Source organism: Triturus cristatus, chromosome 3_2, assembly GCF_964204655.1.
Source record: "Triturus cristatus chromosome 3_2, aTriCri1.1, whole genome shotgun sequence".
NCBI lineage: Eukaryota > Metazoa > Chordata > Amphibia > Caudata > Salamandridae > Triturus > Triturus cristatus.
In genome coordinates this window covers 443,476,044-443,501,337 of record NC_140584.1, presented here as the reverse complement: position 1 = coordinate 443,501,337, position 25,294 = coordinate 443,476,044, and the positions used below count along the sequence as shown (strand labels likewise).

At 41.8% G+C, this 25,294-nt stretch overlaps 1 protein-coding gene across 1 annotated transcript in view; it reads right to left on the bottom strand.

Annotated features, from left to right (window-relative positions):
• Positions 1–25,294, bottom strand: part of LOC146857504 (3-galactosyl-N-acetylglucosaminide 4-alpha-L-fucosyltransferase FUT3-like) — a 391,106-nt gene that overhangs the window by 217,811 nt on the left and 148,001 nt on the right. The window contains exon 4 of the mRNA XM_085646826.1: positions 1,754–1,801. Within this exon, the coding sequence (XP_085502952.1) occupies positions 1,754–1,766 (13 nt within the window). The 5' untranslated portion in view covers positions 1,767–1,801. The remainder of the gene's footprint in view (positions 1–1,753; positions 1,802–25,294) is intronic.

The following is a 25,294-nucleotide window of genomic DNA, read 5'->3' as shown; positions in this document are numbered from 1 at the left end:
CATCTTTGTAAAGACTCTATGGGCTGATTTGTTCCCAAAAGGAAGGACTATGAATTGCCAGTGCCGGTCTAAATTGCAAATCCTTCTTTCCACTGGAATATGGAGATAAGGTTGAATATAATCATGAAACTTTGTGATGGATGTTAAGGAGCAATTCTCTGCAAAGTATCCATCTTCAACGTGATGTCTAGGATAAACTGGTTGAGGTTCTTTAGGTCTGTCACTAGACAGACGCTTACCGATGCTATCCGGACCAGGAAGAAAACCAACTAAATGCCCAGACCTCTCTCCTTCCTTGGGACTGGATAATTAGCCTTTTTCTTCTGAAAAGTAGCGATCCCATCCATGAAGGTCTTCCGCTTGAAAGGATCCCTAAGAATTGGAGTTAGAATGGAGACCAAAACTCGATCTGATAACCATATTTAACAACATGAAGAATCATTTGTCTGATGTTTTCAACCTCCAACCGGTGAGGTTAGGGTGGACTCAGCATAGTCAGGAATTGTTCGTACTGGTACTTTCTGGTTGGCTGAGGCGGTGCCCAAACTAGACAGAACCTACCACTCCTGTCAGGGTTAGGTGATTACACTCATTGTATAACCTGCGCTCACCTTTGAGTACCTTGGCAGTGAGCAGTCAGGCTTATCACAGAGGCAATGTGTAAAGCATTTGCAGAGCATTCTCATACAATTCACTGAGCATCACAAAAGTGACTTCACACGTGGTGTATGTAAATAGAGATTGCATTCAACACACACATTAATTAATTTAACACAACATGAACATCATGTATTTCGGGGCATAAATCACATGCAGTAATAGGCCAACAGTATTTAAAATGGCATCAGTAATATGAACACTTGGGAAAAATCCTATTTTACCACATTACCCTTAAGCGGGCCGATATGTTGTTAGAACTGGGCCCACCCTCGCAATTAACACAGTTCAACACATTTCTTGGGTGTACCCCAGGTTACAACTATATCAGGACTAAGTACACACAGGAATCTATAACACTTTTCTGCAGCACCATGGGCTAAGGCCGCACGGGTAAAACCAATGTCAAAATGGAGAATTTGTTAGGTAATGAAACAAACTGTCAGGGACCTTTCTCTGTTGTCCAAACCCCATTTCACTGAGGCCCATAAGGCAAACAAAGTGTTGGGGTGATGTAAAAATTGACGAAATGTTGAGTTCGTGTAAACATAGATGTTCAGTCATTACTCATCCAGAGTTCCTGCATGCTTTGTAGTTCCCCATCAATGTATTTTGTGTTATGTCCATACTTTTCTATTACCTTTATTGTTTATGTGCCCATGCTTCTCTGTTACCTTTACTGTTTATGTGCCAACGTTCCAATACATTGGGTAAGGCCAGAATATGATTTATGTTCCAACTGTTTCTGTTTGCCATGCACCCACATTTCACAAATGTTCTCAGCACTGCCAGAAGTGCGCTGACTCAGAATGCTGTAAGGACCTCGTGCAGAAAGAACCCTCCTGCCATGAGCCATCAACCAAGCCAGGTGCTAAGTGCACGTGGAAGACCACCTGCAGAGACGTTGGGCGCGGAAGTGGGTGGTCTAGTTAAACAGTGCCCGAGGCTAAAAGCATGCTTTGCGTCAAGACTTCTGCTTACAGGTTTCCTGCCACAGAGCCTTTCAGCAGCTGCTTCCAACCTTTGCATCAGCAGCTCATCATGACAGGCCTCCTTACACACAACGCTCTCCCAATGCTTCAGATCAGACACTCACCTGAATCGACCATCTGCTCATTCTCCCTTCGTCGCCCATCACAGGTACCTGTAAAGGAGAAGGAAGAGAAATTACTATGCACTAAAGTTACTTTTGAAAACAAAGCTTAACAGTGCTTAGTTGCTATCTCTGCTTGACATTTGGCTCATTTCATAACTAGTTATTGGCACAAAGTGGTGAAAGCGCATTTTTGACATTTCACTGGCACATTTTCTCCTGTGAGAAACAAGACACCGTGCTTTTCCCCCAAAAGGGAACGAAGATTACAAGATTAATACAAGGTAGTAACTGGTGTAGATTAGAACCGTGTATGTCGAACTAGTGTACTGAAGTGTGTTGTTCTCATAATGCCTTTTGCTTCCTGAAACCCTAAATGCATAATCCTTGTGTTACTTGAGCAGTTGTTCCCAGGAGCTTCAGACTTCTACTCACCCTCCGGTGCCTTCCTTTTGAACTCCATACCAACTTAGCCTGGTGCATGCACACACCAGTACTTATGTTCACTTTACTTTGGGAAAGAGTGGGGGCAGAAGACTAAACAAACAAAAAGCTAAGCCAGAAGGGAAACCAATAAGTCATATACAATCCTTCTTGTAGTTTACGCAAGTCGACAACTCGGCAGGGGATCCACACACCAACCCACAACAGCCCTCTCCCCTTTAATGACCAGACCACTAACTTGTGCATTAACCTTAACTTGTAGGTACGGCCAAGAAGTGGGATTGCTTCCATAATGTCTCTGCAAAGCCTTGCATCTCTCCAGGTAAGAGACTGCAACCAGTATTGACACAAAGAAGTAAAATAACACCACTGTGACTATTAGCAGTCTGTTCTCATGCATCACACTCTACTGCACTTACACAGCACCGTTACACGGTGCAAAGGATATCGGCAAGCACGTATGAAAAACACTTGCACATACACACACACACACACACGTACTCTGCATCTTAAAACAGTGCAAATGATATCGGGTAGGTCAGTTTATAATATGAATGTGGATCCTGCGGCACAATCCCTCCCACACCTCTCAGTTACCCCCCCCAGTTCTCTCCCCACAAGTTAGAGTAAAAAACTCCCACCCTTACTATACTAGATTAAGGCTGGAGTCACACTTAGGGACCCAATGGGAAGGCTGTAGTAACTATCAGAGTAACAAGGCAACAGTCGACACATGGGGAGTTGGCCACCACTAGAGAAGTTCACACACTTTATGCAGAGCAGAAACGGGCTAGGTGCTGTTCCAGTTCAATCAAGAGGTCCCTCAAGTCGTCTTCTGGCATCAGCCCAGTTCTGCGAAGCACAGGGGGTCACACAGTCTCTCAACCCACTTCCGATCGCTCTCTGAAGTGTTCCCCAGTCACTTACTCTCACCAACCAGGCTCGATCCGGGTGAAACTACCTGGCAACACGAATACATTAGGCCAGGTGAGGAGAGGGCAGTGATTCGCCGCACTGAAGGCAAGACGGAACACTCGGTGAATGGGAGGTGCAGCTGTCTCCTATCCCATGGAAAGTGATACACATCTTCTGGTGCGTGTTGACCAGAGTCTCATGAGACGATCCTCTAAAATTGAACCACAAGTTGGGCTCTACGTGCCTCCCTGGAAATTAGACGCAAAGTCTGGTGCACAATGAAACGAGTTGTACTAGACAATCCGGTCCCACACACACACACACAGTCACAAGTTCAGTAGTACCGCACAAGGTAGAATAAGGCACTCCTATGGATGCGTCCTCCCTCAGAGGGTCGCAGCCTGTGAACCTGACACTGCATGCAATGAGCATGCAGCCGGCATGTCACACAAGAAGATGCAACACGTACAGTGAAACGAGCCACGCTGAGTCCTGCAGCCGGTGAATCCGCTCACCACCAACGAGACGCTTGTGCGTGCTGAGACCCCACGAATAAGGGGCCTCACTCGTTAGATGCAGGAACGGTTTGAAGGCTCTACACAAGGCAATCCAATCTCCAGGTACAATACTTAGTTTCATGCCCACAAGGCGATGCAGTCAGGATCCAGCAGATAAGGTGGGCGCTTGAGTGGCACCACTCTTCAGGTGAAATACGCTGACAATGTGGATCCCTCATGGGAGGTCACTAATGTTCCTGAGACCTCCATAAAGAACAAGGGGCAAGTCAACATGTAATAGGAGAACACACTTCAGGGCGCAACACAACAGCAGGTAGTCAGCCCAGGTCAGCCACTATTCTGGCAGGGTACACCGTCCCTTACAATGGCAGTCTCCTCCTTGTGTGCATCAGATTTCTCTGGCAGTGTGCACCATGCAGTCCAGGATGTCTGGTCCCACATCCCCACAAGTATATCTCTGCCCTTCTGAAGTATGGCACCAGTAGTTATACTGTAGTGCCTTTGAAGTTGGGGGTGGTTCAGAGGGTCACCTTTGTACCACAGATGTCTCCCCTAAATTTCAGTCCTGTCTGCCATGAGGCTTTGGAATGCAGATCTTAATCTTTAGTGGGGCCATGATTTGGCTGCCCAGAGGCCAATTGTCAAAACCTATCCACCCACTCTATCCAGCCATGTCCTCAAATGGCAGAGGTCTGACACTCCATGTTGCATGCCCAGTATTTATGACTGTCTATGAGGAATGCACAAATGCGCTCCCCAGCCTCCAGTGTGGACTGGAGTCAAACTAAAAGGCAAACAAAAGAGTTTAGCGCAGAGAAATGCCCACTTTCTAGAAGTGACATTTCTAGCCTATTAATGGCAAATCCACTTTTACTGCAAGGAAGGATTTGTCATTGTGAATCTGATAATAGTAAACAAATGTGTCTCTTTAGAACGCAAGTTTTTTTTCCTGTTGTAACAACGCATACCATTACCCCACAAGTCGTAACAACGACTTCCTCTAGGAGGGGTGTTGGATGTTGGAATTGTATAAATTACTATTCCAACTCCAGTATGTGCAACAGTAGGGAAGGTGTTGGATTTTAAACAACCGCATTGTAATTGGCTGCGGGAAAAAGGTTTCGTGGTAAACGACACAAGGCTGCTCCACTGTAAGCCACCACAGCAGCATAAAGTAATATGAGCTATTCCCTCATGTTAATGTATGGGGAGCGAAAACCTCATAGGTAGTGAAAACACACATGGAGGTTCTTTATTACCTGAGCAGGGAACACATGTGTACCTGGCTTGCCTTTCACCTACCACTTGCTCCACCCCCTCCCCCAGGGCTCACCCTAAGGGTTCTCTATTGCTAGTGAATGGCACCCTCATAATTGGCCAATAATTTAGAAAGGCCAACTTGAACATAAGTGCAAATGCGCACAACGAATCCTGCAATGGCAGGTTTGAGACATGTTTGAAAACACTATGAAGCTACTTCCTGATGTAAGCTAAAACTGTAGTTTACAAGTCTTTCGGCAATTCCCCCATGCAGACCCATGGGAAGAGCAGATCTCCTAGGTAGGAAAAACCCACATGGGGATTATTCACTACCTGGGCAGGGAACACACGTGTATCTGGCCTGCCTTTCACCTACCACTTGCTCCACCCCCTCCCCACCTTCCCAGGGCTCACCCTAAGGGTGCTCTAGTGCTAGTGAAAGCCACCCTCAACATTGGCCAATGATTTAGAAAGGCCAACTTGAAAATAAGTGCAAATGCGCATGAGGCCTGCAATGGCAGGCTTGAGACATGTTTGAGAACACCATGAAGCTACTTCCTGCTGTAAGCTAAAACTGTAGTTTACAAGTCATTCAGCAATCCCCCCATGCAGACCCATGGGAAGAGCAGACCTCCTAGGTAGGGAAAACCCACATGGGGATTATTCACTACCTGGAAGGGAACACACATGTGAATCTGCCCTGCTTTTCCCCTACCACTGGCCACACCCCTCAGGGCTTACCCTAGGATTATCCTAGTGGTAGTGAACGGCCCACTCAGCATTGAATAATGGTTTAGAAATTCCAACGTGCGCATAAGTGCAGCTGCGCACACACAGGTCTGCAATGGCAGGCTTGAGACATTTTTTAAAGGCTATTCTTGCACAATCAGTACAGCGGCCCTCTAGTAGCCTGTGCAGTATCTGCCCAGGTTATGTGGTTATGTTATACTTCTTTACAGGGTACTCGCAGGTACAGCACTCAAACCAATCAGGTAAGCACCACTTCTTAGCATGTGTTGGCAGGGCACACACACACTTTCACACTGCATTTTAGTGGGAAAGTGTGCAAAGTTCTATGGCCTAGACTCAGCAAAAGCCAGGAGGAAAAAAGCTAAAGGTTTTAGGGAAATCCCCTAAAAAGGACCATGTCCAACAGGAATTCTGTGGCTTAGACATTGAATCCTGTTTTTGCTTCCGAAGAGATTAAAATGGCAATGTAGATTTCTCCTGAGGTCTAGATGAAGACTTAAATTGCTGACGGCAAGATGATTGTCAGAATGACTTCTATTTCGAGGATCTGGTTGACATAGGAGTCTCCTTGTTGAATAATGAAGAGTGCTTCCATTCTTTGAAAAGGCAATGGAGTTTCTCTTCTAACTCTCTTCCAAATAACCTGAACAAAATCTTCAACACCATATATCTCTCAGCAGTCTCGGTATTCCAGTCTTTCAAACATAAGTTACGTGTAGCTGCAATTGAAGCTCCACTGGCTAGAGCAGAAGCTCTAACCACATCAAATGAGAAGGTCTCTCAGCTGGAGGAAAACCCATATTTTCACAGAGCTGAGATAGCAAGTCCTGCAACATCGCCTCAGAAATATATAAGCTTTTTTGATCTGCAAGAGGGGAGAGAGCCTCGCTGTCAGAAGAGACATCCGAAGCAGACAGTAAATTGCCATCCAGATTAGACGTGCAAACCTCCTTCTTGGAGGAAACCTTGAAAGTTTGCAACATCTCAATACAATCCTGTGAATCCTTCCATCCTACCCCTCCCCTCCATGCCTGCCTCTTTTGTGGAAGGGAGATGATTGATTTCCCATCAGAGTGAGAGGAATGAGGTGATTTATAAGGGGATAAATGCCTCTTTTTCAAAGAATGCTTTCCCATCCTGCAGCACGCTTGAAGAAAATGCCTTCAACAACGAACAATACACTGTCAGCGGCAGGAGAGCCCGTAAAATACTGACTCGTAGGTGCGCTTCACGAAAACAGCTGAAAATGGAAGCATGTGTGGAGTCTTAAGTTCTTCCAAACATTTGCGAGAAAGGAGCACTTTCCTCCCACATCGGCATATCCAATCACAGGAAGAATCCAAGACATCTGCCTGATCCTCCTTAGGCACTCAACAAACCGGGAAGAGGAGAAGGAATCCAGAACTGACGCCGCGGCCCAGTGTGGCAAGTCTTGCAACATTAATCTGAGAATGATTCAGTCTCTCATTGCAGGGGAGGAAAGCTCCTCGAGCCCAGCAGGGGAGCCATCCTCCCCCAAACGTATCTCTGAATCATGCATAGGCCTGGACGAAACTTGTGGAGCTTTTCTCTGTGGATTTCCACGTAGTGCCAAAAACTCAGCGAGATTACATCGAACTTGGCAAAAGGGTGGAAGAGCTCGCCCGCCTGTTCACACTAGTTTTTTTACATGCCAGTAGTGCGAGGGGCACGCTGGCTGAAAATCTGCCTGAATGACACCACATCCGCCCCTCATTTACCTTTTATTAACCATTGTGTAACTTTGCGTATTTTATGTTTTTGTGTTTTTTTAATCTTTCGGTGACTATTTGCATTTTTTTTGCTTTCCCTCGACTTCCTTTTGTTCTTTCTTTCTGCTTCTGTAAGTTCTGTTCCTTGTTTTCTTTCCTACCCAGTGCCATGTTGGAGCACCAGGGAGCAAACGGCGACACCAGTGCGGCTTCAACAAGCCATACACCTTGTGGTCGCCTCCAAGGAGTGCAGCCTGCCTCATTTTGTCATTTTGCAAGCAGCAGGCCTGGCAGGGGGTACACCGTGCAGGAGTGTCAGCTGTTGTGGGGCAGAGTGCGCCGGTGTGTACCCTGACACAGTGACGTGCAGCGCACAGTGCCGCAGCTGATGCACAGCTGGACAGATATCATTGACTGTGAACAGCACCTGCTTGACCTGTTAGGTGTAGAGGTTGCAGGGCTCAGTGAATAATAATTTATTGTTTGTTTTCTAAAATGCAAATATTTTTTGTTTCAAATAGCATGCTGCTCACACTTAGAGGTAGGTCAAGTTAACAACGTTATGAATATTATGTGATCCAGCTTGAGCTAGCCAGGTGCTCACTGCTACCCAATCGTACTTGTTGGTGCTCGCTTGGGCTGATTATTTTATGAAGTCATGCAGACTCCTCTGTCCTGTCACTAAAACAGTGGTAGTAAGTAATATCAGTGAGTTAGCGTTCTCTGTGCCTTTCCTTCTGTAACTCATACAGTTCCAATCTTCCAGTGATAAATATGCATCTATGAATTGAAAAGGGAAACTGAGTTGGCCCATCAAAGGGGGTTTAGAAGCAAACATTATTCATCCCATTAGTATTAAGGAAATTAGGAATAGGTCTTAGATTTAGAAATTAGGAAAAGGTCAACTTAATACTACTAGTAATATTGGCGAGCTGATTTAGAAAAGTACAATGCCACTGCATTTGCCTGTCAAAATATTGTTGGGGAGATTAACTGTACCACTAATCTATTTTTTACCTTTTTTATTTCTTATATCAGCACCCAAGGACAAGAGGGCATCTTCTTAGGCGGACTAAGAAGGGGCTGCCACCACCAGTGGCACCGCCAGTGGCGCTGCGGATCGAACCACCAGAGCCATGACTGTGGATGATGGTTCTCTTGGCCCCCCAGTAAGTCCTGTTACTATTTTTTTCCCTAAATTTCACCTCTCCCCACTATTAGAATAATTTTTATTTTGCCTTGTTTATTTTTTTATACTGTCTACTTTTACTTCTGTAAGTAGTAAGTAGCTGTAGTAACTAGCCTGTAGCTTTCTTTGGCTTTGTTAGCAAGCTTTCCCTCTCCCTGTATATATCTTGTGATACTGTAAGACTAAGAGAACACATTTTTGGTACTCTACTGTGAAGATTGCAGGACCAAGTAAGCTCGTATATAATTCACAACCCATGTGTTTTAGGAAGAGTTTCTTTTTCTTGTTCAATAGGCTGTTCACACATGCTGTCAGGCAGTAATAGCAGGCTTGCTGGTAGAAGATTTATGTTGTACTGTAAAAAATTTAACATTTGTGGCTATTGCAGTGGGTAACTTAGCTAAAAGTGCACAGTAAGGGTCTCTCACTCTGGAAGAAGAGCCTATCAAAGTAAAAGTTGGGTTGGCTCATGTATATAGGAGTATCTAGTACAATATGAAAAATAAGAGCGCAGTAACTGTGTAGCTACAAGAGGAGCTCATAAATAGCACGTTGCACCTTAGATCTCTAATAGATGTTATCTCACTTTATTTAATGCCGGCAAATAGGATGGAAAAAAAGGGAGAGAGGACTATTCGTTTTTGAAAAGGCCATTCCGTTATGACGGACTTTTTGTCTGTTTTACAAGGGATAGCTTATAGAGTAGCATAATTAATAATAATAGATGGAATTGGATACATAGAGAAAAACAGCAGAAATAGTAGTTTGTATAATCCTCTTGTAATTGCATTGAGGTAGTATATGTTTAGGTGGTTTTAAAGAACAAATCAATTGTTTTAAATTTGGGATCAATCTGAAACTGTTTTAAATTTGGCTTTTTTAAAGGTGGCTATTTTGTGATTTTAAGTATGTTGTGAGATAGATGTGCCACATTGTAAGTTTTTATTAACTGAAAAATAAAATTCTTCTTTTTCTTGTTCATGATCAAACAGTTACAACAAGATAGTGGCCATGATCATGGTGGCCCCCACCCAATGCTGTGCTCTAATTAATTTGTATACCAGCAGTTTCCATGGCAGTGCAGCATGGCAGGAAAGTATCCCATATTGCATTTGCCAACCTAGACTACATGTCCTTCATTGACCATTATTCCACCCCTGCATTGTGCTTGAATGACTCAGTCATTATAGCTTTGCCCATGATCTTCTATCAAAACTATCACTCTGGTCAGTTTGTTGCCGTTGGTTGATGATGTTGGAAAAGCCAGGTAGTCTAGCCAAAAACATTTTGTAATTGATGGGCAGAGCTATGAGCCTGCCATGCTGCACTGCCATGGATATTGCCGGTATACAAATGAATTATGGCACAGTATTGGGTGGAGGCCACCAATATCATGGCCACTCTCTTGCTTTGACTGTTTGATCATGAACAAGAAAAAGAAGAATTTATATATATATATATATATATATATATATATATATATATATATATATATATATTCACTTAAAAAACCATAGGTTTCACACATGTTATAGTTAGCTGGGCATTTCACTCGTAAAAAACCAATGAAATTCCCCCGTTATAGTTACTGCAGGCAACTATAACTCACGCGACCGCAATCCTCTGCTGATGACGTCAGATATTACATCACTGTATTTAGACACTTATTTACCCATGTCTTCTTCCATTAATCTTTAGCTATACATATATTACAAATATTTATTTTTCAGAAAGACACATATGTCATCAGTGATGTAATATCTGACGTCATCAGCAGAGGATTGCGGTCGCGTGAGTTATAGTTGCCTGCAGTAACTATAACGGGGGAATTTCATTGGTTTTTTACGAGTGAAATGTCCAGCTAACTATAACATGTGTGAAACCTATGGTTTTTTAAGTGAATTTGCAAGGTTTTTTAAATGCTAATTCCTAACTATAACGTGTGTGAAACCTATGGTTTTTTCAGTGAATTTGTACGGTTTTTTAAATGCTAAGTTACTTTACGCCATTCGTGGCGTGCACGCCCACTTAACGCAGTTAGTGCCGTACACGCAAGGTGGGCACGCAGTGCGCTACGCGCACCGCGTGCCCACGTTACGCACCGTGCGCACATGGAGGACATATTATGCGCTTCCTTGTGATAGGTAATCTGTTAAATTTAATTTGTAAGTGATGACAATAATATGCCATGCACAGAGTGTTTTTTTTTTTTATTAAAATTTTTAGCGTAAGCGCACCGTACGCGTACGGTAAGCGTAATCGGCGAAATTTTCAAAAAAAATAATTTTTACGTTTTTGGCCTTGGGGGATCTTTGAGGACTCAACTAACATGGCTATGTGCATGGGCGCTGTCTAAACAGCCCCTTTATATGTTTTTTGCCTTTGTTTACAGCCCCCCCCTCAGAGTGCGAGAGAGAAAATGGCGGCCGCCGCTTCCTGGTTTCAACCAATTCGAATGTTTACTTAGATGTAACAGCCAATCAGAATCGCGCTCGCGCACGCCACCGTACGCGTACGGTAAGCTTACGGTAAGCGTACCGTAAGCTGGCTCAGATATATATATTGATTTAAAGGCTATTTTCTCAGAATCTACTGAACAGATTTACACCAAACCTACAAAAGGCACTTCCTTGACCTGAGGACTACCTCTCTGCCAAATTTCTAGTAATTCTGTTCAGCCGTTCGGGCTGTAGCCCTGTCTAAAGGTCCTATGGAAAAATGCATGGGAAAAACGCGTTTTGGGACCCCCCTTTTATCTCAGCCCCCGCTTGACGAATCCCCCCGAGACTTTCAGGGTAGGAGCGGAGCGTAGCGCCCCACCTAGTTTGAGAAATTCGCGAGGATTCGTCGACCGGCGCCAAAGTTATTCAAAATAGAATGTTGCGGATTTCCTATGGAAACAGGGTCCTAACTATAACTACCTACTGGCGACCGCCAGTAGGTAATATATATATATATATATATATATATATATATACATATATTATCTACTGGCGGTCGCCAGTAGATAGTTATAGTTAGGATCGTGTTTCCATAGGAAATCCGCAACATTCTATTTTGAATAACTTTGCCGCCGATTGACGAATCCTCGCAAAATTTTCAAAATAGGTGGGGCGCTCCGCTCCTTCCCTGAAAGTCTTGGGGGGATTCGTCAAGCAGGGGCTGAGAAAAAGGGGGGGTCCCAAAACGCATTTTCCCCATGCCTTTTTCCATAGGACCTTTAGTCCAAGCTACAGCCCGAACGGCTGAACAGAATTACTTGAAATTTGGCAGAGAGGTAGTCCTCAGGTCAGGGATGTGCCTTTTGCAGGTCTGGTGTAAATCTGTTCAGTATTTCCTGAGAAAATAGCATTTAAATCAATATATATATCTAGAGGCGCGCTCTGAGCGCGTACGGTAAGCTTACCGTACGTGCACGCTGCCGTGCGCGAGCTTAATTCTGATTGGTGGTTACATGACTGTAAACATTCGAATCGGTCGAAATCAGGAAGTGTCGGCCGCCATTTTGTGTGTCTCACAATGATAAACAAAGGTGGAGAACGTGAAAAGGGGGCAACGAAGAGAGTTGCAGACCCCCTAGCGTTTGTCAGGGGGTCCAAGAAGGACCCAAAAGTATGAAAAATACATTTTATATTTTTTTTTTTAAATCGTGGGGTGCGCGTACGGTAAGCTTACCGTACGCGCACGGCAGAAAAAAATCATTAAAAAAATAGAATTAAAAATCAAATTTAAGTGTTTAGATGTTAGGGGGCTCTAAAAAGAGCCGTTGTGTTTATGAAGTGTTTTTTTTGTGGTACCTACAAGTAAGTACCGATGCAGAGTCTAAAGTTCAAGAGGAAGACTCTGTTGCCTTCATCTGTGAAATGTACACCGTCTCCTCTATAAATGCCTTGCATGTTGTAACGCAAGTTGTTGTGGTATATAGAACCCATACCATAGTCTCTGAGGAAAGCAGAAATAGATTTGTTGACGTGCTTTCTTGCTTTGTCAAACTGTGGACAAAATTGGTTGTACCAGTTCCACTTTTGCCTTTGGCATATATTAGAATATACAAAGGCAGATTGTGGAAAAAGCAACATCAATTGCACAAAGGTGTCCTTAACAAGCATTTCCAGACCTACCCCAGTTAAAGTGCCCAGGTCATTACCACCACAGTGCACAATAATAAGGTTAGGCTGTTGGAGGTGTAGAAAAGATTTCACCAAAGGCATTAATTGGTGCCACTTTAACCCTCTCTGACCAATCCATTTAATGTCTACATTTGGCAAAGAAAGGTCTCTCACCATACCTCTTTTTTCTGCATACTTTTCACTCCAGAAGACATAGCTGTGACCTACAATCCACACTGTGAACATCTTCCAAGGAGATCTGGATGCACTCAGGAGGTGTCTTTCAATAGAATGGCAATATGAAATGAAAGACAGTTGTAAAATGGAGGCATACATATTTTTTTTTAATAAAAAGAACTCATTGGCTGATTCAAACCATTTTACAGTTAAAACTAGGCTGTATGTTTACATTTTTAGAAGCATGTTTTGTATTGGTTCAGAATATTGTGTTCCCACAGAAGATTAGTTTGGATTTGCTGTTAGGTCTGACAGGTCAAGCACTCTTGCTCTTTGGAATAGAAACATTGTGTGCTGAACTTCTGACCTCTCTGCTCACACCAGTGTTCCATGAGCTATTGCTATGGTAGCAGGCAGAAGTCAAGTTGGGGGAAGGGTTCATTTGGAAAAGGGTTGAAGTTTTCAACCAATAGAAATGTGTGATTTCATTTGAAAAAATGTGGGAAGCACTGAGATTTGTACTTAACATGTATAAGAGAGGGAAACATTGCCATTTACTGGTTCTGGTGAGAGGAGAGAGGTGTACAGCTCTGAGATTCTGACTCTGATAATCTGCTGTTTGAGTGCCACATTTCTTTCTCAACTAACTAATTTTAAAGGTGAGATATGAGAGGGGATGTATGTGGTGAATTTTGATATAAAAAATAGAATTGTGATTCTTCTTTAAAAGTTGTGTTTTACATTTTGTGGTTTGGGAGATATTTAACTGTCTTGAACTTATTGTTTTTTAAATATGAAAATATGTGTACTGTATTCTAAAATGTATTATTAAATATTAATACTTTTTTCTTTTTTTGCAGATTGAGAAAGAAAATTTAGGAAAAAATAAACCTTTTTTCTAGCAATTTAAATAAACCATTTATTGATAAATAAGTTATTTTGTTGGTCAGGTAAGTGTGAAATTTCTGTATTTATCACACATTTAGTTTCATGCTCCCTTTTTTTCACTTCTCCTCTCTCTGCTTTTCTCATTTCCGTTGTAGTCCCTCAAGGACCTTGTAGGGTGAAAAAAATGTAAAAAAAAAAAAAAAAGGCGCGCACGGTAAGAAAATAAGTTGAGAGGTAAGGTTGGCTCTTAAAAGAGCCGTTGTGTTAATACAGGGACAGAGGAACGAAAGAATGGAAATATTAACAAGGACCACAGATGTGCTGGTCTATCTTATTGTTTATTAGGGAAATACTGGTCTCCCCATGAACAATTAGACCATAACATCTGGTGCACCTCATTTGTACCCTCTGAAATCGAGGGTTCCTTTCCACAGGAGCAGAAGAGGGTGATGCTCCCACCACAGAGGAAGGGCTCAGCTGAGCTGCCGATGATGTACTCGGCTGAGCTTCTGAGGATGTGCTCGGGTGACTTACTGGAGAGTTTGCTCCAGTATGTCGAGCAAAAGTCCCGGGATTTACATCCCTAATGTGTCTAAACATAGAGACATTTCCAAAGGAATACTTCTTCCTTGGATTCCCTCTAGATAACACACGGTCACAAAGTGTGCAGGTGACTAATGGAGCATTCACCTTTTTCTGCCCCTCTGGAAATGTGAAATATTCCCAAACATAAGAATTCTTTTGTTTCCTCCTTCTCTGTCTGATGATGCTGCTGCCCTGCTCACTCTCAGAGAGGACTGCTGCTCTGCCATTGTATCCCAAAGACAATTCAGCTCCTTCTCCTAGGGAATCACAAGCAGTAATGAGGGGAATGGATGTGGTGTAGGAAGATTCTGGAACTGAAAGTAGTTTAAACCAATCAAAAGTGTTGTTTCTTGATCACATGACCAACCGTACGCGCACGTTAAGGTTACCGAGCGCGTACGGTAAAAGTACGCATGCGCGTACGAAAGACACACGCACGCGTGCATGCGCATTATAGGCACGCTTGTACGCTTCCGCGTAACATGCACGCGTGCGTGCGCGTATGAAGCATGCGCTTACGCGTCGCGTAGGAAGTACGGACGCGTCCGTAAATTGCGTAAGCATGCGCACACGGAGTATAAATATTACGTACGCTCACCGTACATAAAGCGAAGCGTGTGCTTACGGTAAGCTTACCGTACGCGCACGGTAAAAAAATTTACAAAAAAAAAAAAAACATAAAGGTTTGTTGAAGATATTAACTATGTTATACAACTATATCTAACCATTTATTTAAAAAAGGTGAATCTTTCTATATTGAAGAATGCATTAAATCCATGAATATATACATAGGTAGCATAGTGTTTAAAGGAAAAAAGAAAAAGAAAAAAAAAAGATGTCAAAAACCAAGCAATTTCAATGAAAAAACCATAGGTTTCAGACACATTATAGTTAGGAATTAGGATTTAAAAAAACATGCAAATGCACAGAAAAAACCATAGGTTTCACACACGTTATAGTTAGGAATTAGCATTTAAAAAACCTTGCAAATTCACTGAAAAAACCATAGGTTTCACACACGTTATAGTTAGCTGGACATTTCTCTCGTAAAAAACCATTGAAATTCCCCCGTTATAGTTAGTTCAGCTAACTATAACTCGCGCACCCGCAATCCACTGCTGATGACGTCACATATTACATCACTCATGACATGGTCAGTGACATCACTCATGACATCACTGATGACATCTCAAATGACATCACTATGGTTTTTTCAGTGAATATATATACATATATATATATATATACATATATATATATATACATATATATATATATATACATATATATATACATATATATTATCTACTGGCGGTCGCCAGTAGATAGTTATAGTTAGGACCGTGTTTCCATAGGAAATCCGCAACATTCTATTTGGAATAACTTTGGCGCCGATTGACGAATCCTCGCGAAATTTTCAAAATAGGTGGGGTGCTCCGCTCCGCTCCTTCCCTGAAAGTCTCGGGGGGATTCGTCAAGCGGGGGCTGAGAAAAAGGGGGGGTCCCAAAACGTGTTTTCCCCATGCATTTTTCCATAGGACCTTTAGTCCAAGCTACAGCCCGAACGGCTGAACAGAATTACTTGAAATTTGGCAGAGAGGTAGTCCTCAGGTCAGGGATGTGCCTTTTGCAGGTCTGGTGTAAATCTGTTCAGTATTTCCTGAGAAAATAGCATTTAAATCAATATATATATCAGTTTTGTTTTAGTAGTATTGACAATAAGACCACGATTGGTGCAAAAGGCACTGAACCTGTCTAGAAGTTTCTGGAGACCAGAAGGGGTTTTAGACATGAGAAGAGTATCATCTGCGAAGAGGAGGGTAGGTATTTTTTCGGGGGCATCCGCTGGTTCCTCCCTCAAATGGTCTGCCACCCCATTGATAAAGAGGGAGAACAAGGTCGGAGCCATCACACATCCCTGGCGGACCCCCCTCTGCACAGGTATTCTGTCAGTCAGTTGGCCTTCGCTCCCCCATCTGATTCTCGCATAAGTGCCATCATGCAATCTTTTACTGAGTTCCAACAGATATCGTGGAAGTCCCATATCGTACAATACCTGCCACAGTTTGACCCGGGGGACAAGGTCAAAAGCGGTTTTGAGGTCAATAAAGGCCAAGTACAAAGACCCCTTACCAATTAAAACGGTCTTCCAGTAAGTGGCTATAAATCTAAATACTTGGTCCATAGTGCCTATTTTCTTTCTAAAACCCGCTTGTAAATGTGTTAGAAGATTTCCCTCTTCTAGCCAGGTCCCCATTCGGGAGATAAGGACCCTACCAACCACCTTTTGAGTAACATCAATTAGACTTATCGGTCTGTAGTTGGCAGGGTCCTCTCTCGCCCCCTTCTTAGAAATTGTGACTACCTCTGCGCCCTTCCAGGAATCTGGAACTGCATGGCCCCTTAACAGTAAATTCATCAGATTAAAAATAAGGTTTGCCCATGCTATAGGGTCATGAAGAGTCAGATCTCCTGGCAGCCTATCTGGACCTGCTGCCTTCCCAGGTGATATACTTTTGATAGCTGCCTGTACCTCTAAAAGAGTGAAAAAATCTGTTGGTTCAGACTGTATAGGTACTAGCTTAGGGTCTGTACTGATAGTCAGGGAATAATATATATATCTATAAGCGCGCTCCGAGCGCGTACGGTAAGCTTACGGTACGCGCACGCTGCCGTGCGCGAGCGCGATTCTGATTGGTTGTTAGATCTTAGTAAACATTCAAATCGGTCGAAACCAGGAAGTGTCGGCCGCCATTTTGTCTCTCGCAGTCTGAGGGGGTGAAAAACAAAGGTGGAGAACATGAAAAGGGGGCATGGTGGACAGTTCCTGACCCCCTAGCCTTTGTCAGGGGGTCTCAGAAGGACCCCCAAGGGCCAAAATTTCCTTTAATTTTTTTGCGAAAAATCGAGGAGTAAGTGTAGCGTGCGCGTACGGTAGAAACTGAAAAATTGCGTAACGTGGGCCCACAGCGCGCGCACGGTGCGCGAAGCACACCGTGCGCGTACGGTACGCGCACGGTGAAAAACCTTAAAAAAAAAAAAGAAAATATATAATTTAGCATTTAAAAAAACCGTACAAATTCACTTAAAAAAGCATAGGTTTCACACACGTTATAGTTAGGAATTAGCATTTAAAAAACCTTGCAAATTCACTTAAAAAACCATAGGTTTCACACATGTTATAGTTAGCTGGACATTTCACTCGTGAAAAACCATTGAAATTCCCCCGTTATAGTTAGTGCAGGCAACTATAACTCATGCGACCGCAATCGTCTGCTGATTACGTCAGCTATTACATCACTGATGACATATGTGTCTTTCTGAAAAAAAAAAAATTGTAATATGTGTATAGCTAAAAATTAATGGAAGAAGACATGGGTAATAAGTGTCTAAATACAGTGATGTAATATCTGACGTCATCAGCAGAGGATTGCGGTCGCGTGAGTTATAGTTGCCTGCACTAACTATAACGGGGGAATTTCAATGGTTTTCACGAGTGAAATGTCCAGCTAACTATAACATGTGTGAAACCTATGGTTTTTTAAGTGAATATATATATATATATATATATATATATTCACTGAAAAAACCATAGGTTTACTGATAAAAAACCAATGAAATTCCCCCGTTATAGTTACTGTAGGCAACTATAACTCACGCGACCGCAATCCTCTGCTGATGCTAATACTGTATTTAGACACTTATTTGCCCATATCTTCTTCCATTTAATTTTAGCTATACATATATTACAAATATTTTTTTTTCATAAAGACACATATGTCATCAGCAGAGGATTACGGTCGCGTGAGTTATAGTTGCCTACAGTAACTATAACGGGGGAATTTCATTGGTTTTTTATCAGTAAAATGTCCAGCTAACTATAACATGTGTGAAACCTATGGTTTTTTCAGTGAATTAGCAAGGTTTTTTAAATGCTATTTCCTAACTATAACGTGTGTGAAACCTATGGTTTTTTCAGTGAATTTGTACGGTTTTTTAAATGCTAAGTTACTTTACGCCATTTGTGGCGTGCGCGCCCACTTAACGCAGTTCGTTCCGTGCACGGTTTTTATCAACTTTAATAAGCCCTGTACATTTGGTGGCCTTCGGCCACCAAAAGCACAGGGGGTGAGGTCAATGTGGATAGTGTTTTTTTTATTTCGATTTTATAATTTCATGTTGCCAAAATTACGTTTTTTTTCTCTATTAATAAGCCCTGCACATTTGGTGGCCTGCGGCCACCAAAAGCACAGGGGGTGGGGTAAGTGTGGATAGTGTTTTTTTTATTTTTATTTTTTTACCGTAAGCGTACGGTAAGCTTACGGTAAGCGTACGGTAAGCGTACGGTAAGCGTACCCCGCGAAATTGCCGAAAAAAAAATAAAACCGTTTTTGCTCTTGGGGGATGTTTGGGGACTCCCTCAACATGACTATGTGGGAGGGAGTTGTCAAAACAGCCCCGTAACATGTTTTTGGCCATCATGTTTGATAAACAACACTCAGTGCGAGAGACAAAATGGCGGACGCCGCTTCCTGGTTTCGGCCGATTCGAATGTTTACTAAGATCTAAGAGCCAATCAGAATCGCGCTCGCGCACGCCACCGTAAGCTTACGGTAAGCGTACGGTAAGCGTACCGTAAGCGTACCGTAAGCGGGCTCAGATATATATATTGATTTAAAGGCTATTTTCTCAGAATCTACTGAACAGATTTACACCAAACCTACAAAAGGCACTTCCTTGACCTAGGGACTACCTCTCTGCCAAATTTCTAGTAATTCTGTTCAGCCGTTCGGGCTGTAGCTCGTTCTAAAGGTCCTATGGAAAAATGCATGGGAAAAACGCGTTTTGGGACCCCCCTTTTATCTCAGCCCCCGCTTGACGAATCCCCCCGAGACTTTCAGGGTAGGAGCGGAGCGTAGCGCCCCACCTATTTTGAGAAATTCGCGAGGATTCGTCGACCGGCGCCAAAGTTATTCAAAATAGAATGTTGAGGTTTTCCTATGGAAACGTGGTCCTAACTATAACTACCTACTGGCGACCGCCAGTAGGTAATATATATATATACATATATACATATATACATATATTCAGTGAAAAAACCATAGGTTTCACACATGTTATAGTTAGCTGGACATTTCACTCGTAAAAAACCAATGAAATTCCCCCGTTATAGTTAGTTCAGCTAACTATAACTCGCGCGCCCGCAATGCACTACTGATGACGTCACATATTACATCACTCATGACATGGTCACTGACATCACTCATGACATCACTGATGACATCTCAAATGACATCACTGATGACATCACTGATGACATCATTCAGTGAATGTGTGTTTTTCTGAAAATTAAATATGTTTTATATATGTATATCTCAAGGTCGATGGAAGAATAAATGGGTATATAAGTGTCTAAATGGATGCTTTGTTTTTGAAAAATTGATTGTGTAACTGACTGATTAAGTGTATCATAGTGAATACATGGCTTACTGAGTAATGTTTAAATATGAAAATATCTGTATCAGTCTCTCACTTTGTGTATAAGTGGCTGCATGGGTTGGTGAGTAGCTACATGGGTGTCTATATAGGTTATTAGTTGTTTTTTTGAGTATCAGTCTGAGTGTCTGCATGGTTCGGTGGGGGGTATTACGTAGTGCATAGGTGCATGAATGAGTGATTCACTCTTTGTATGTGTTGAAGACAGCATGTGTGCAGGACTGTATGGGTGGATGAGTGTGTGTATGGGTGTGTTAGTGAGTGAATGACTGTCTCAATAGTGTCTTTATGAGTAACTACATATCTATTAAACAAGTATATGTGACTATTGGTGTATATAAGTGAGTATATGTGAGAGTGAGAGATTGAAAGAGTTCCTGTATGAATAAGTATGTGTTTCTATAAGTGACTGTTTATAAGACTAAGTATGTGTAAGTTTCCGTAGAAGTAAGTGTGGTGGTGTGTGTATAACTGTATATGCAAATAAATGTATGTTTGTTTCTTTATTAGCATGAGTGACTATGTGTGAGTTACTCTATGGATGAGTGGCATTGTGTAACAGGATGTATAGGTGTATGAGTACATATGATGAGTGAGTACATGTATGAGTGACTGTATAGGACTGTTGGTGAATGAGTGGATGTGTATATGGATCTTAGAATTACTGAAGAGGTTGTTGTAACTGGTATTGGTATGTCCATTTTTTTGAAAATTTCAGTCTCTATTTTTGATTGCGGTCGCGTGAGTTATAGTTGCCTGCACTAACTATAACGGGGGAATTTCAATGGTTTTCACGAGTGAAATGTCCAGCTAACTATAACATGTGTGAAACCTATGGTTTTTTAAGTGAATATATATATATATATATATATATATTCACTGAAAAAACCATAGGTTTACTGATAAAAAACCAATGAAATTCCCCCGTTATAGTTACTGTAGGCAACTATAACTCACGCGACCGCAATCCTCTGCTGATGCTAATACTGTATTTAGACACTTATTTGCCCATATCTTCTTCCATTTAATTTTAGCTATACATATATTACAAATATTTTTTTTTCATAAAGACACATATGTCATCAGCAGAGGATTACGGTCGCGTGAGTTATAGTTGCCTACAGTAACTATAACGGGGGAATTTCATTGGTTTTTTATCAGTAAAATGTCCAGCTAACTATAACATGTGTGAAACCTATGGTTTTTTCAGTGAATTAGCAAGGTTTTTTAAATGCTATTTCCTAACTATAACGTGTGTGAAACCTATGGTTTTTTCAGTGAATTTGTACGGTTTTTTAAATGCTAAGTTACTTTACGCCATTTGTGGCGTGCGCGCCCACTTAACGCAGTTCGTTCCGTGCACGGTTTTTATCAACTTTAATAAGCCCTGTACATTTGGTGGCCTTCGGCCACCAAAAGCACAGGGGGTGAGGTCAATGTGGATAGTGTTTTTTTTATTTCGATTTTATAATTTCATGTTGCCAAAATTACGTTTTTTTTCTCTATTAATAAGCCCTGCACATTTGGTGGCCTGCGGCCACCAAAAGCACAGGGGGTGGGGTAAGTGTGGATAGTGTTTTTTTTATTTTTATTTTTTTACCGTAAGCGTACGGTAAGCTTACGGTAAGCGTACGGTAAGCGTACGGTAAGCGTACCCCGCGAAATTGCCGAAAAAAAAATAAAACCGTTTTTGCTCTTGGGGGATGTTTGGGGACTCCCTCAACATGACTATGTGGGAGGGAGTTGTCAAAACAGCCCCGTAACATGTTTTTGGCCATCATGTTTGATAAACAACACTCAGTGCGAGAGACAAAATGGCGGACGCCGCTTCCTGGTTTCGGCCGATTCGAATGTTTACTAAGATCTAAGAGCCAATCAGAATCGTGCTCGCGCACGCCACCGTAAGCTTACGGTAAGCGTACGGTAAGCGTACGGTAAGCGTACCGTAAGCGGGCTCAGATATATATATTGATTTAAAGGCTATTTTCTCAGAATCTACTGAACAGATTTACACCAAACCTACAAAAGGCACTTCCTTGACCTAGGGACTACCTCTCTGCCAAATTTCTAGTAATTCTGTTCAGCCGTTCGGGCTGTAGCTCGTTCTAAAGGTCCTATGGAAAAATGCATGGGAAAAACGCGTTTTGGGACCCCCCTTTTATCTCAGCCCCCGCTTGACGAATCCCCCCGAGACTTTCAGGGTAGGAGCGGAGCGTAGCGCCCCACCTATTTTGAGAAATTCGCGAGGATTCGTCGACCGGCGCCAAAGTTATTCAAAATAGAATGTTGAGGTTTTCCTATGGAAACGTGGTCCTAACTATAACTACCTACTGGCGACCGCCAGTAGGTAATATATATATATACATATATACATATATACATATATTCAGTGAAAAAACCATAGGTTTCACACATGTTATAGTTAGCTGGACATTTCACTCGTAAAAAACCAATGAAATTCCCCCGTTATAGTTAGTTCAGCTAACTATAACTCGCGCGCCCGCAATGCACTACTGATGACGTCACATATTACATCACTCATGACATGGTCACTGACATCACTCATGACATCACTGATGACATCTCAAATGACATCACTGATGACATCACTGATGACATCATTCAGTGAATGTGTGTTTTTCTGAAAATTAAATATGTTTTATATATGTATATCTCAAGGTCGATGGAAGAATAAATGGGTATATAAGTGTCTAAATGGATGCTTTGTTTTTGAAAAATTGATTGTGTAACTGACTGATTAAGTGTATCATAGTGAATACATGGCTTACTGAGTAATGTTTAAATATGAAAATATCTGTATCAGTCTCTCACTTTGTGTATAAGTGGCTGCATGGGTTGGTGAGTAGCTACATGGGTGTCTATATAGGTTATTAGTTGTTTTTTTGAGTATCAGTCTGAGTGTCTGCATGGTTCGGTGGGGGGTATTACGTAGTGCATAGGTGCATGAATGAGTGATTCACTCTTTGTATGTGTTGAAGACAGCATGTGTGCAGGACTGTATGGGTGGATGAGTGTGTGTATGGGTGTGTTAGTGAGTGAATGACTGTCTCAATAGTGTCTTTATGAGTAACTACATATCTATTAAACAAGTATATGTGACTATTGGTGTATATAAGTGAGTATATGTGAGAGTGAGAGATTGAAAGAGTTCCTGTATGAATAAGTATGTGTTTCTATAAGTGACTGTTTATAAGACTAAGTATGTGTAAGTTTCCGTAGAAGTAAGTGTGGTGGTGTGTGTATAACTGTATATGCAAATAAATGTATGTTTGTTTCTTTATTAGCATGAGTGACTATGTGTGAGTTACTCTATGGATGAGTGGCATTGTGTAACAGGATGTATAGGTGTATGAGTACATATGATGAGTGAGTACATGTATGAGTGACTGTATAGGACTGTTGGTGAATGAGTGGATGTGTATATGGATCTTAGAATTACTGAAGAGGTTGTTGTAACTGGTATTGGTATGTCCATTTTTTTGAAAATTTCAGTCTCTATTTTTGAATGTGTGTATCAAAGGTTATATTAGGGGAAGAGGAGGTCTGCCACTCTATCACAAGGATGATGTCATCAGTGATGCCATCAGTGATGTCATTTGAGATGTCATCAGTGATGTCATGAGTGATGTCAGTGACCATGTCATGAGTGATGTAATATGTGACGTCATCAGTAGTGCATTGCGGGCGCACGAGTTATAGTTAGCTGAACTAACTATAACGGGGGAATTTCATTGGTTTTTTACGAGTGAAATGTCCAGCTAACTATAACATGTGTGAAACCTATGGTTTTTTCACTGAATTTGCAAGGTTTTTTAAATGCTAATTCCTAACTATAACGTGTGTGAAACCTTTGGTTTTTTCATTGAATTTCTAAGGTTTTTTAAATGCTAATTCCTAACTATAACGTGTGTGAAACCCATGGTTTTTTCAGTGAATTTGCAAGGTTTTTTAAATGGTAATTCTTTTATTTACCTTTTTTTTTTCAATTTTTTTAACATATTTTTATTTTAATTTTCTATCCTTTTTTAAAGACTATGGTTAAATTTTAAAAATTCTACAATATATTTTTTATTTTTACCATTTTTTTAAACTAAACAGGTAAGATTTATTAGTATAACATAGTGGGTTTTTTTTTCCCCTTTTTTTTTTTCTATTTTTTTAACGTGCGCGTACGGTAAGCACACGTCTTGCTTTTATAACGTTAGATTTCTACGCTGTTTGCATTCAGTTACGCAATTTGCGTAGACGTACGTCACACGCGCGCAGCGCGTAACGCGTACGCTGCACGCGCATGTTACGCGGAAGTGAAGGGGCGTGCCTGTTTTGCGCATGCGCGCGTGCGCGTGTCTTTTTTACGCGCATGCGTACTTTTGCCGTAAGCGCTCCGTAAGCGCACCGTAAGCGTAACGTACGCGCACTGTAGGTCATGTGATCAAGAAACAAAACTTTTGATTGGTTTAAAGTACTTTCAGTTCTAGAACTCTCCTACACCACACCCATTCCCCTCATTTCTGCTTGTGATCCCTTAGGAGAAGGAGCTGAGTTGTCTTTGTGATACGATGGCAGAACAGCAGACCTCTTCTGAGAGTGAGGCTAGCAGCACTAACTTGAGGCAGAGAAGGAGGAAACAAAAGAGCTCTTTCATATGGGAGTATTTTTCTTTTCCAGAGGGCCAGCAAAAGGTAAATGCACCCTTAGTGACTTGTAAGCTTTGTGGCCGTGTACTTTCAAGAGGGAATCCCAACAAGAAGTATTCCTTCGGGAATCACACCATGTTGAGACACCTTCATGATGTACACGGTAGGACATATGCTCGACATACTGAAGGTAACCCTTCAGTAAGTCAACCAAGCACATCCACAGCAGCTCAGCCTGGTCCATCATCTGCAGTGCCGAGTCCATCTTCGGCAGGTCAGCTGAGCCCTTCATCTGTGGGGGGAGCATCTCCTTTTTCTCGTCCTCTGGAAATCAACCATCGGTTTTCGAGGGCTTTAGTTCGGTGCGCCACTTGTCATGATCTAATTTGTCATAGGGAGACCAGTGTTGCCCTAGTGAACAATTTAATAGATCAGCACATTTGTCGTAGAGACTAATATTCCCTCTCTTTCTTTCCTCTGTCCCTGCATGAACACAACGGCTCTTTTTAGAGCCAACCTTACCTTTCAACTTTTTTTAATATATTTTTTTAAACTTTTTTTTATTTTTATTTTTACCGTACGCGTACGGTACGCGTAATTTTTTTTTTTTTTTTTTTTAAAAACACTAAAAATCAAATTTCACATTACAAGGTCCTTGAGAGACTACAATGAAAAACTGAAAATGTGATTGTGGAGAAGTGGAAAAAAGGGACCATGAAATTTTTGACTTACCATACCCACTCAAAAAATTATTTATTAATTTAAATTTAATTTTAATTGCTTAAAAAATGGTTCAAGTTTTCGAAAATTTTCTATCTCAATCTG